General features: G+C 43.1%; 2 protein-coding genes across 8 annotated transcripts in view; both read left to right on the top strand.

Annotated features, from left to right (window-relative positions):
* Nucleotides 1-9,699, top strand: part of RRN3 (RRN3 homolog, RNA polymerase I transcription factor) — a 32,836-nt gene extending 23,137 nt beyond the window's left edge. Inside the window, exons 15-18 of one of the 2 annotated variants that reach the window (XM_008141566.3) lie at nt 497-605; nt 2,935-3,087; nt 6,280-6,367; nt 7,699-9,699. In XM_008141566.3, coding sequence (XP_008139788.2) covers nt 497-605; nt 2,935-3,087; nt 6,280-6,367; nt 7,699-7,860 — 512 coding nt within the window. In that variant the 3' untranslated portion in view covers nt 7,861-9,699. The remainder of the gene's footprint in view (nt 1-496; nt 606-2,934; nt 3,088-6,279; nt 6,368-7,698) is intronic. The other variant, XM_028145481.2, reaches the window with a different exon arrangement.
* A 2,643-nt stretch (nt 9,700-12,342) lies between these two features.
* The window catches only part of NTAN1 (N-terminal asparagine amidase), a 35,834-nt gene continuing 34,589 nt past the window's right edge, over nt 12,343-13,587 (top strand). For all 6 annotated transcript variants that reach the window (XM_054714765.1, XM_054714766.1, XM_028145483.2 and 3 more), the window contains exon 1: nt 12,343-12,607. In XM_054714765.1, the coding sequence (XP_054570740.1) occupies nt 12,527-12,607 (81 nt within the window). In that variant the 5' untranslated portion in view covers nt 12,343-12,526. The remainder of the gene's footprint in view (nt 12,608-13,587) is intronic.

The raw sequence follows: 13,587 nt of genomic DNA on the forward strand, positions 1-13,587 counted from the left end.
TTTCTAGAAATCAATGGAAAATAATATCCTAGGGTGAGGATTAAAAAAAAAAAAAAGAATAAACAGTTTTCTTTAGAAAAGTTGTCTTAGTCATAAATGAATGTTCTTCAGCCTAATAACATTCTTCTGGGCTCCACATTGATGACTATCTACATGGACCTTATTTGTTTTACTTTATTTATTTATTCATTCATTCATTTTAAAATATATTTTTATTATTGATTTCACAAAGGGAGGGAGGGAGGGAGGGAGAGAGAGAGACATCACTGATGGGGATCAAACCCACAACCTAGGCTTGTGCCCTGACCTGGTTCATAGGTCAATGCTCAGGTCAGTGCTCAACCACTGAGCCATGCCAGCCAGGCTACATGGACCTTTATTTAAAGCAGTTTCACAAATAACGTTTAAGTCATCTTTTTAACCCGTGAAAAAAATCTGTGCTGTTTTAAGACTGTTATTTTTGTACCTTTTTAAAATCTTTTGTTTTTAATCAAAGGTTTGAGGTACCTTCAAAGTCTAAATTTTGAACGTATAGTGATGAGTCAACTAAATCCTCTGAAGATTTGTCTACCCTCGGTAGTTAACTTTTTTGCTGCAATTACAAGGTAAGTTATTTGTACTTTATTGGTGGAAGTATTTACAAGTAAATTTATATCAGTACTAGAGGCCCTATGCACGAAAATTCGTGCAAAAGTAGGCCTTCCTTCACCCGGCTGCTGACACCAGCTTCCCTCTGGGACTCGGGCTTCCCTGCTCCGGCCACGGGCAGGCACCTGGGACCCGGGCGGCTTCGCTCTGGCCTTGGCTTCATCTGGAAGGACATCTGGTCTAATTAGCATATTACCCTTTTATTATTAAAGATTGGTATTGTAAAATTCTATTAAATTTCTGTGAAATAATTCAATAAGATTAGTTAAAAAAAATACAAACATTTAAAAACCAGTAACCCAATATTGCAGGAAACACTGTTGTGCACCTGTTTTATATTTTGGTGGCATTGGAAATTGCTACTAATTTTTATGCAGAGAGTATAATTGAGCAGAAGCCTAGACACTTTGAAATACATAAGGCAACTAGTAACCTGAGAAGTAGAAACCAACGATGTTTATTAGAGTGACTCCTATAATAGTAATAAAAATAGACTGGACATGAGATAAATCTCCAACAATAGGGACTGTATTATCTCAGGCCTTGTAGCTATAGCTAATGCCTAATTTTACTGTGTGCCTGGTACAGTTTTATGTGCTTTACATAGAACTTAGTGAAAATTCACACAATCCTATGAATATAATATTAATCCATTTATAAATAGGAAGGTGGAGGCACAGAGATTAAATTACTTCTGTGAAGTCAGAGCTAGACTGGGGAAGAGCTAAGATTTGAATGCAGGCAGTCTGGCTCCTTTGTAAGCATTTACTGAACTATTATGCTTCATATAGACACTGAATTGGAGATCTTGGGCATTTAATCAGCATATTCAGGACAGGGTCATAGCTTAAAATATTCAACAGATAAGAATCTGTGCTATTATAAGAAAAAGAATTCATCCCTCAGTCCTTTTAGACAACTTACTGCTCTCATTCAGCGATCTTATTTTCCTTTGCTTGATATCTAGTTTGAGGTTTACTTTCTCCTGAGATCTCAAAAATGGTAAAGAATCAAAAGAAGTAAAGAGACCAACAAGGAATAGTGTTTAGTGGGTGAAAGGTTCCTGGGAAAACAGGAAGGGTCAGGATAGATGAAGCAAAGCAGATGAAGCAGCTGCCCCCTAGGATATTCTCATGGTGGGGAGTATGGGTTGCCGTGGATGAGCACACTGGTCAGAGAGGCTCTAGATTTGGGTTGGAGTTAGCAGTGGAGGTTAAGAGTGAGGTGTGATGCTAAAAGAAGAGATTGAAATAAAGTTCTGTGTCCAGGAAGTTATGTATCATCTGTAGCTCCTGCTTTTGCTTACTTAATGGTTTTAAGATTCATTGTCAATTTGTACATCTGCTGTGTAATGTTCTATTGATATTTAAAAATTGATTCCTTGTTATTAAGCTGTTCCTTTTTCAGTATCGGTAACAGTGGCTTAGCGACATGGTTGTATGTGTGTGCTGGTGCAAAGTCACATGCTTCCTGTCACCCAGACGTGTAGCTGCTGGGTTGTAAGAGATGCACATTGTGAACTTGAGCAGTTATTGCACACTGTACTCCAGCGTGGTTTTGCCAATTTACCCTCCCACCAGGAGTAGAGAGTCAAATGTGATCCTTGGCTACTAGAACAGAAATAAACATATGTCACTTAAAATTACAATAGTGCCGAAACAGATTTGGCTCAGTGGATAGGCCTGCGGACTCAAGGGTCCCAGGTTCGATTCTGGTCAAGGGCATGTACCTTGGTTGTGGGCACATCCCCAGTAGGGGGTGTGCAAGAGGCAGCTGATTGATGTTTCTCTCTCATCGATGTTTCTAACTCTCTATCCCTCTCTCTTCCTCTCTGTAAAAAAATCAATAAAATATATTTTAAAAATAAATAAATAAAATAAAATAAAATTACAGTAGTGACCTGAGAATCTGAGATGATGACCTGAATGAATACTGTGGGTAGGAGGGTAGGAGATAGAGAGTAGCAGATGTGAGCTAAATCCTTATGTCAGAGAAGCCATCTGATAATGATTCAAGTTGCCAAGTCTATCTCAGTAAATACTGAATCCCCTTTCACCAATCCCTAATTCTCTTATAGACAATAAAAATAAGTAAAGACAGCTATATACTTTGCAAACTAGGAAAGTTTTCCCTAAAGGCATCACTTTCTGCTTTATGTTCTTTTTTTTCTTGCACTTGTTATGTTTGGCAGTAACTGTGTGGTCAGTATAGTTATGCACGAACAAGCATGTTCATGCAGAGTAATTCCAGTATGCTAATGCCTCTGTTGTTTTTCTTGTTCCATAGTAAATACCAGCTAGTCTTCTGCTACACTATCATTGAGAGGAACAATCGCCAGATGCTACCAATTATTAGAAGTACAGCTGGAGGGGACTCAGTGCAAACCTGTACAAACCCACTTGACTCCTTCTTCCCCTTCGATCCTTGTGTGCTTAAGAGGTAGGTACTCTTAACCTTTTGCACTTGGATGTCGAATGTGACTCGACACGGTTAGCATCAGTAGCAGCTCGTATGTCGAGCCACACTCGACACGTAGTTTCACCGCGGGGGGAAGGGTGATTTTTGTCTATTTTTCCAGTATCTTTTCTTGTTTTCATTAGCATGAAAGGACAAGTAAAATGTAAATGCCATCTCAACTGATGCCAAAAAAGAAAAAATGAAAAACCGATATCGCATGTGAAATTTATTAGGAAACTATTACATGATCTTGTTGGAGAATTCAGAGATGGTACACTAACTTCCAGGGGTAGATTATTATCCATTAACTTAGAGCAACGTTTAGATGGAAAGCTCCATATAATCACACCTCACCCTAACAAAAAACACAAAAATTGTGTTGTTTGTTCTAACAGAAAAATCAAAGGAGGAAGAAGAGAGACGATTTATATTTGTGAAACATGTGAATGTAAACCAGGTCTTCATGTGGGTGAATGTTTCAAAAAATATCACACCATGAAAAATTATAGAGATTAAAATTACTCTTTGAATGTATCAATAATTTGAAATATAAAAAAATCCAAATAAATAAGTTTGTATGAAAAGAAACTCCAGTTTTTTATTCTACTGCCGCGCTTTGTAAAATCTGGGGTATTTAAAAAATTAAATCCAGAGTAGAATAAAGGAATCGAGAAAAAAGCAAAGCGAGTGCAAAGGGTTAACACAGTCAACCTATCGTGAACTTAAATGCATTGTGTATTTGCTTTTTCCAAGATTGGGATGTAGAGTTTCTTTGTCATACGTGGCTGGCCGTTTCTAGCCGTTTGTAAAGCCATGGTCATCTTGCACATGTTTCACAGGCAAAGTAGAGAATGCCTGTTAGAGACTGCTAAGTGTCATAGGCATTCTAGGGTTTGCAGATCTTTGCCCCATTAGGAACCCAGGTTGATACCAAGGGTGTTTTCCTTTAAACCTGCTGGTTTAAACATATAAGGTGTCCCAATAGGGAGGATGCTGTCTTTTCATGGCTCATAATTTTCTGCCAGTGACTTATTTCTTCCTCTAGAGACCACATACTGTTGCACAGGCTAAACAAAAGCCAAGAGATTTATGTTGATGGATAATTCTGGAAAATCACCAAGCCAGTCTTAACTTTGTATTTGTATAAGGAAGCAGAATTTTTGCTTTATTGTTTATCCTTATCTGAGGATATTTTTTCCGTTGATTATTAGAGAGAGTGGAACAGGGGGCAGAAAGAGAGAGAGAGATCAGTTGGTTGCTTTCCCAACAGAGAGAGAGAGAGAGAGAGATCAATTGGTTGCTTTTCCAACCGAGAGAGAGAGAGAGAGAGAGAGAGAGAGAGAGAGAGAGAGAGAGAGAGATCAATTGGTTGCTTTTCCAACCGAGCCCGGGAATTGAACCTGTTACCCTTTGGTGCATAGGTCGATGCTCTAATCACTGAGTCACACTGGCCAGGGCCAGGTAGGCCTTTTTCCAGATTTATTTTTAGTAAATTGCTATCCTACCTAATAAAAGAGTGATATGCAAATTGATACTAACTCCGCTATACCACAAGCCACGCCCACCAGCCAATCAGGAGCAAATATGCAAATAAACCCAACCAAGATGGCTACAGCCACAGAGAGCGGGAGGGAGGCTTGGGTTTCCCCGGCAACAGAGGAAGCCAAGCTTTCCGCCTGCCCTTGCTGGCCTAAGCCTCCACTTAAGGCTACAAAGTTTCAATTATAGAAGGTAAACAAATCCAAACAGAAATGGCGGCAGCTATGGAGCTGGAAAGAGAAGGAGGTGAGGGTTTCCCCTGGCCATAGAAGAAGCAAAGCTTTCCGCACACCCTGGCCGACCCAGGCCTCCACTTAAGGCTATAAAGTTTCAATTATAGAAGGTACACAAACCCCAAAAGAAATGGCTGCTGGCCACGGAGTGAGCAGGAGGCTTGGCTCCGCTCCAGGCTACAAAGTTTCAATTGTAGAAGGAAAATAAATTCCAGATACCAGGGCCTCCGCTTGGGTCGCCAGGGGGCGTGGCTGGCCTGCAAACCATCACAGGCCCCTCGCTCAGGCTGCCCCATGCCCCAAGGGAACCCCAACCCTGATCCAGGACACCCTTCAGGGCAAACCAGCTGGCTCCCACCCGTGCACCAGGCCTCTATCCAATCTAACAAAAGAGTAATATGCAGATTGACCATCACTCCAACACACAATATGGCTGCCCCCATGTGTTCAAAGATCCTGCCCCCATGTGGACACAAGATGGCCAGCAGGGGAGGGCAGTTGGGAGGCACCAGGCCGGCAAGGGAGGGCAGTTGAGAGGGACCAGGCCTCCAAGGGAGGGCAGTTGGAGGCGATCAACCCTGCAGGGGAGGGCAGTTAGGGGTGACCAGGCCAGCAGAGGAGGGAAATTGGGGGCAAATAGGCTGGCAGGGGAGCAGTTAGGCATCAGTCAGGCTGGCAATGGAGTGTTTAGGGGGTGATCAGGCTGGCAGGCAGAAGCGGTTAGGGGCAATCAGGAAGGCAGGCAGGCGAGCTGTTGGGAGCCAACAGTCCTGGATTGTGAGAGGGGTCCCAGATTGGAGAGGGTGCAGGCTGGGCTGAGGGACATGCCCCCCCCTCTAGTAAGAATATAAAAAAGGAAGTTCCAGAATAATAAAAATTTTTTTCCATTTGGACACATAACTCATTGCTAGTCTGTGCAAAGTTGAGAAACAATTACACTTGAGAAAGAAAGAAAGATACTCCATCTGTATGAGTTGATGAACTCTTACAAAGAAGAGGCCACATTAGTTACAGTTCTTACATAGAGTATTTTTTGACACTTATTTATTTTTTTTTTAAAAATATATTTTATTAATTTTTCACAGAGAGGAAGGGAGAGGGACAGAGAGCCAGAAACATCGATGAGAGAGAGACATCGACCAGCTGCCTCCTGCACACCCCCCACTGGGCATCTGCCCGCAACCAATGTACAGGCCCTTGACCGGGAATCGAACCCGGGACCCCCCAGTCCGCAGACCGACGTTCTATCCACTGAGCCAAACCGGTTTCGGCGACACTTATTATTTGAGCCATAATTTTCACTTTGTTTCGGGTACTAGGTCTTGTGAAAGAAGAGCTAACTATGTCCTGACCTTCACTGTAGTATTTAACTTGATTTGTGAAATATGATCTTTGTTGACAGGTCAAAGAAATTCATTGATCCAATTTATCAGATATGGGAAGACATAAGTGCCGACGAGCTTCAGGAGTTTAAGAAACCCATTAACAAGGTAAATTTGTGATTCGACATGCTTTTTGGGGATCTCCTGTGTCGTTACAGATTATAGTCAAGTAGTAAATAGCAATGTTACACTTAAAAATAGGACATTTTGGCCAGCCAGTTTGCTCAGTGGTTGAGTGTCAACCCATGAGCTCGAAGTGAGTCAGGGCACATGCCTGGGTTGCGGTCTCAGTCCCTGGTGGGATGCATGCGGGAGGTGGCCAATCGATGATTCTCCCTCATCATTGATGTTTCTATCTCTTCCTCTCTCTGAAATCAATAAAAACTTTTTTTTAATTTTTAAATAGGACATTTTATACATTCTGCCTTTGCAAAATTCCAAGCTCAGGATATGTTCTTATGAAAAGAGTTTTTGGTGTTTTTGATGAATTATTTAAACCAGATACTTCACACATTGACTTTGGGGAGTGAAGATTAATTAAAAATTAACAAATTTAGATAAATAAATTTAGATCTTTATCACTTGATCATTACCACCAAGTAACAATGGCAAATATACTATGTTGATATTATAAGCAACACCAAATTATATAGAGGTTAACATTATTTTTGTAGCTCTTTGTGAGTAAGTGGTAAAGATGTAGGTCTGCAGCATACCTTCCAGTGCATGTCAGATGGAAGTGAGGCAGTTACTGCCAAAGGAGAAAATTAGAATTCAATAATAAATAATGTCACTGTTCTTTTTTTGTGTGGCAGATTTATTTCTCCATTAAAGGTCAACTTTTTGTGCCTGTTTTATAAAGAATCATTGGAAATCTCATTTTATTATTTTTCCTCATATTTTGTGTTTGAGGCCTTCATTCATTCACATTGTGTTAGATACAAAAGTTATAATAGTGAGCAAGAATGACATATCATGTTACCTGCCCTTATTGATCTTAAAATCTGTTAAAAAAAAATCCGACTTTAAACAAATAGTGACAGTGTGTGGTGAGCAATTGAGAAGTGTGCATCAGAGGAAGCTTTTCTTTGTTAATCCTTGCCTGAGGATATTTTTCCATTGATTTTAGAGAGAGTGGAAGAGAGAGGGAAAAACAGAGAAACATCGATGTGAGAGAAACACATTGATTGGTTGTCTCCTGCATGAGCCCTGACCAAGCCCTAGGCTGGAGAGAAACCTGCAACCGAGATGCATGCCCTTGACCTGAATCGAACGCTGATGCTCTATCCACTGAGCCAGACTGGCCAGGGCCAGGGGAAGCTTTTGAATTATGATGTTTTCTTTACCTTTCCAGAAGTAGCACATTGCTGAGGGAAGGAATTCTTGGAAGCTTTTCAAACCACTTGTGATCTTATTGATAATCTCTGTTCTCCTGCTAGGAGATGGTGGAAGATGAAGATGATGACTTTTTGAAAGGTGAAGTTGGGATTACACCGAGCTCCTTTGACACGCATTTCCGAAGTCCTTCAAGTAGTGTGGGCTCCCCGCCAGTGTTGTACCTGCCAGACCAGTCCCCATTGATTGCAAGGATTTGCGATTGAGACGAACATGCCTCCCCATCCTGCCCTTTAATACCAGGGCTCATACTGTTTGAGCTTCACATCAAACTAGAGCGTCGAGTACCTGCCTCTGGCAACTTATTTCAAGTTAGACTTACTCTAGTGTCTGAACAGACATTTTTTCTTTTTGCTCCCATATAGACAAAGGAAAAGACTGAATATCATGTGCAATATTTTATAATGGAGTTGATGATAAGTATTCAAGGCTTGGCTTGTTTGTTTAATGTATACTTCTTTTGTGTGTTACAGCTTTTTGACATAATTATTGTGAAATTTCTAATATCAGCAACAGCCTGTTTTAACAGATTGCATTTTAAACATAGGTTCTTGTCAGAGCCATACTCATAGGACTTTGCTGATCAGTGAAAATCCTCTAGAACACTATTTATTGTCTTTAGAAAGAGTTTATTTTGGGTACATTGTTTACCTCTGCTGTAACTGTTTGTGTGTTGGAGTTCAGTGGGGTGCAGAGAAGGTAGGAGGACAGTTGGGAGATGGCCAGGGCTGGTCCCAAATGCTGAGAGAGGGAGATCTCCAGGGGCTTCAGAGACCAATAAAAGCCTGGAGGGAAGAGATAGGGGATTTAGGGAAACAGAATCAGCCAAATCATCCACATGTGAGTGTAAAAATGGATTTAAAAGAAAAATGGAGTTCCAGGTAAAAGTAATTCACATTGACTGAAAGTGGGGGTTGGACTTTTTATAAAACAGCAAGCAAAGAGTAGTTTACCCTGAAGCTCCCAAGAGTACTGTTTGAACTGGAATGACTCGTTTATAGTGGAATATTAACATGGATTTTTATATTTTTACCAGTATGAGTAGACCAGTTCTCATTTTGAAAATTTCTTGGGGAGGTTGGGGTACATTTTAGGTTATTTGTGGGGTGATTTTGCTAGCAACAGTTGGCCAAGGTTACATATATACTCTGTTCAACTGGCTGTTTGTATCATGGATTCAGCTCAGTGAAATCCTCCTTTTTTTGTATTTTTTATAACTAAACAAGAGGAGTCTAAAGAACCTTGCATATAGCAAATTTGTGCGGGCACTGCTAGATTCATTTTGAAGCTCATGCATATTTAGCTTCATTCCTTATTTGTGTACTTTTTTGTTACTTGTGAAAATGTACATCTTTAAACTTATTTATTTTTCTGCCACTTTTCCTATTTTTTATTTAAAGGCAAGTAATATTTTATTGATCACAAATATTTTGTAATGAAATACTTTCTCTTTCCTAGAGCTTTATATGCTCTTGTATAATTGATGGCGATGTAGAGTTTGAATTGCAGTCTGTAAATATGCTTTGGAACAGAAATTTTTATTGCTTTAAAAAGTTTTAGATATTGGTGACTTTCTTTTGGTGACTTGATGGAACGTCATTTGAGAACCTTTAGATTCTCTTTTTTAACTGCTGACAAAAAGGTGGGATTTTTATATACTGGACAAAATGAGAAAATGAAATGTGTCCATAGAAATAATGGTAAGTGGAGTCTCTGTGGTTGGGAAGTAACTTTAATGTAGAGGGATGTATTTATAAGTAAGTGTTTAATTTCAAAGGAGCTTGAGAAAAAACCTATTGTGACAATAAAACAATGACATGGTTAATCTGGAACTCTTGTTCTTATGTCAGTAAAGGGAGGTACCTCAAGAAAGATGCTTCCTACACAAATGTTGTTTTAATTTTTTTTTTCTTACTGATCTACTGTATTTAAACATTGTTTTGCAATGTAAAACTGCATAGGAGACTTGATTAAAAAGGCAAAAATATTGCCAGTGTGATCGGGAGTGCTCAAACATAAAGTGCATGTTGGTGATGCGATGCACTTCCAGATGCACCTGAAGTGTCATTGATTCCCCTTGATCACAACCAGCCAAGAATGACTGAGGCTTGAACTGGTCCAAGGAAGACGAAGACGTCTTGAAAAAATTTACATGCTTTGAAGGAATATATCTGGTGAAAAAATAATTGTGAAATCTCTTTGGAAAGTGTATGAGAACAAGGGATTTTCTGTTCCTCTTATTGAAAAGCAGATGTGTGTGTGTGTGTGTGTGTGTGTGTGTGTGTTTATACACACACACACACACACACACACACACACACACACACACACACACACACACACTGAGTGGCCAGATTATTATGACCACCCCATCAGTACTTCGTTGGGCCACCTTTTGCCTTCAATACTGCAGCAATTCTTCTTGGCATTGACTCCACGAGATGTTGAAAGGTGATGCGAGGAATCTGACACCATGCCTGATGAATAGCACTGTCAGTTCTGTGAGATTTGATGGTTGTGGAACCAGCTGCCTGATGGCTCTTTTAACTTCGTCCAACAAATGCTCAATTGGATTGAGATCTGGTGATTGTGGGGGCCACATAAGCAAGGTAAAGTCTCCCTCGTGTTCTTGAAACCACTCCTGCACAATACGAGCACCATGGCATGGCGCATTGTCTTGGAAGAAGCCATCTCCATTGGGATACACCATCAACATGATAGGATGAACTTGATCAGCAATGATACTTAGGTATGTTGTACTATTCAGACGTTGTTCCACACGAATTAAAGGGCCCAAATCATGACAGGAAAACATGCCCCAAACCATCACACTCCCCCCACCAGCTTGAAGGGTTGTACTCATGCATGTGGGGTGCATGCTTTCATGCTGTTTCCGTGAAATTCTCACTGCCATCTGCATGATGCAACTGGAAATGTGATTCATCAGACCACATGACTTTTTCCCAATGCTCAACTGTCTAATCCTTGTGTTCATTTGTGAATTGGAGACGTTTTATCTTGGAAACTGCCGACAGCAAAGGTGTTCGAACGGGCCTTTGGCTTCCATATCCATACGATGGAGTGCACAGCTAATTTACCTATAAACGTCAGGTGGTCATAGTAATCTGGCCACTCAGTGTATATCGTATATAATGAAGAGCTAATATGCTAAATAGACCTGACAGTGGAATGACCTTTGGGAACGACCTTCCTGAATGACCAGTGGGTGGGGATGTGGCTGCGGAGGCTTATTCTTGCACGAATTTCATGCATCGGGCCTCTAGAGTTGTGTGTGTGTGTGTGTGTGTGTGTATACACACACACACACACACACACACTGGCCAGATTATTATGATCTCTCAACGCATAATAATTTGGCCACTCAGTGTATATCCTATATAATAAAAGGCTAATATGCAAGTTGCCCCCTCGACCAGGAGTTCGATCAGCAGGCAGGCTGGCCAACCGCTCATGTCCCCTCCCCCTGGCCAGGCTAGCCGGACCCCACCCATGCACGAATTCATGCACTGGGCCTCTAATATATATATACATTCACTGGCCAGATTATTATGCATTTAGAGATCATAATAATATGGCCACTCAGTGTATATCATAGAGGGAGCGGGAGAAACAAATGATGAAACTCATTGATTGCCTCCCATATGACTCCTACTAGGGATCAGAACCCTGACCTCCATAGGTCTATGCTGAACCACAGCCCTACCTGTGGAATGCAAGAGAGACTTCCAATTGGTAGGAGAACCAGAGTCCATCCCTTTGTGTGTCTGATTGGTTAGTAGCTTCTCTAACCAAGTGTGTGACACACTTCAAAGCTCTAATTTTATTGAACTGTAAAGTGAAAACTAATACCTATTCTAAAGTTGTGAGGATTCAGTGGAAATGCATGTAAAATTTGTCAATACCTTGTGAGAAAGACTAAAGAAGGAAGCTCTTCCATGAAAAAATATTTTCAAGACAAAGATCACTTCCATTTTACCCATGTTACTTCCTTAGTACCAACTTAAGAAAACCCCAATCCAACACTGATTATGGTGGTTCTTAGCCCTTGGGAGTTTAGAAAAACTAAGAGAAGGTGGAATGTAAAATGATTACTATTTAGTAGTTTTTGCTCATCATGGGGTGACTCCTCTCGTCCCTCCAATTACTTTTTGTTGATGTATTGTGGAATTGGATCTATTTGAGTGATACAGTATTTCCAAGTTTTAGAATAGAGAGCCCCAGCCTTGCACCAGGGTACCTATCCTCAGTAGGGACTGCCTGGTATCTTGCTGATCGTTAATATTTATGAGTGCCTATTGGATGCCAGTAGTTAACGGATGATTTCTCAATGTGGGGCTAGCAAAGTTTAGGCTCCGTAAGACATGTGCGTTTATTATTCACTGAATATCATCTGGGACTTGCTCAAGATCACGCACGATTAGATGTGGTAGGGCCGTGTTGTGAACCGAAGCAGAGAGCCCTCAGACCCCGCACTCAGGGCATGTTACCGGGTCTGGGAACTGAGCTAGGCTCTGAGAGCAAAGGCTCTCAAGTTGGGCGCAGCGCCCCTCCCTTCGTCCCCACGCTTTCAGGACTACATTTCCCAGCGCCCTTTGCGGAGGAGGCTGGCTTCACCCCTCTTCCTGGCCATTAGATTACGCTTCCCAAGGGCCATTGCGGCTCCGCCCTAGATTCCCTCACCCTCCTGGGTCCGTGCGGTCTCCTCGGACTCCACTTCCCAGCGGCGCCCGCGGCGGCGCGGGGCTTCGCGGGGGCACCCTAAGGCGGGGGCGGCGGCGGCGGCGGGGACTGGCAGCCCGTGGCGGGGGAGGCCGACGCCTCCCTGGGACTGCCGGGGCCGCCGTCTCCACTATGCCGCTGCTGGTTGAGGGGCGGCGAGTGCAGCTGCCGCAGTCCGCCGCGGACCTCGTCCGAGCCCACCCGCTTCTCGAGGTGAGCAGGGCCCGGGCGGGGGGCTTCCAGGCGGACCCGAGCCCTCCTCACCCCGCCGCCACCACCCGCTCGGCCCCGAAGCCGACTTAAACTTGGCGCAGCTGAGGTGCTGCTGGCGGCACACCCGGCCGCTGGCAGCGACCTTCTGCCCGCGCTGGAGGCATCTGTGGAGCTCTTGCCTTTGGACCTTAGAGGGCATCTGCTGAGGCCCCTTTTCTCTGGGGGAGGGGACGGGGCCCAGAGAGGTTAGGTGACTTGCCCAGGGTCGCACAGCACCGCGGCTTGAGGACGCCGCGGGACCCCCTGTTCCCAGACAGGGCTGTCCCAGCCCCCAATCCGGACTGGGCGCTTTAGGAGAACCTGGGCAGCGCCCTTGCTCACTAGCACTCGCGGGGATCCTCACCCCGCGTGAACGCCGCGTCGTTTTGGGGTCCTCAGGAAGCGGTAGCTTATTCCAGGGTGCCCTGGCGGGCTCCTCCCCGCACCCCCTCCTTTCCCCGCCAGGGCCAGGGCCCCAGTTATTTTTAGCCGGAAGAAAGGGCCCTGCGTTTCCACAGCTGGGCCGAGTTGAGGACCACGCCCTGATGGCAGGGTTTTGTTTTGTTTTCCTGCTTTTGTCCTCAAATAGATCTCTGAAACCTTGGTCCAAGTTTATGCAGAAACTGTTTGAAAAAGGGTTTTTTTACTGTTAAAAAAGAAAAAAACGATTGGGGACCACACCGCACGCTTGCCCCAGTTAAGGGGGATTTACTTAAATCTATACATTGGGCATTGCCCCGTGTTCACCTCTTCCCCTCCATCCGGGGCATTTACCGGCTGGTTAGGGAGGGGATGGTTTTTAATCACAGAGCCACTCAAAGACCATAAACCGTTAAGTGCCATAAAGAAAAAATGCCCCCTTTTTGCCTGAGATGGGAGGCACAGAAGCCTGGTCTGGTCTGTGGGCTGAGGGGTATTCCTGAGAGTCCCTCTGCAGCCGT

This window comes from Eptesicus fuscus, chromosome 4 (assembly GCF_027574615.1).
Source record: "Eptesicus fuscus isolate TK198812 chromosome 4, DD_ASM_mEF_20220401, whole genome shotgun sequence".
Taxonomy (NCBI): domain Eukaryota; kingdom Metazoa; phylum Chordata; class Mammalia; order Chiroptera; family Vespertilionidae; genus Eptesicus; species Eptesicus fuscus.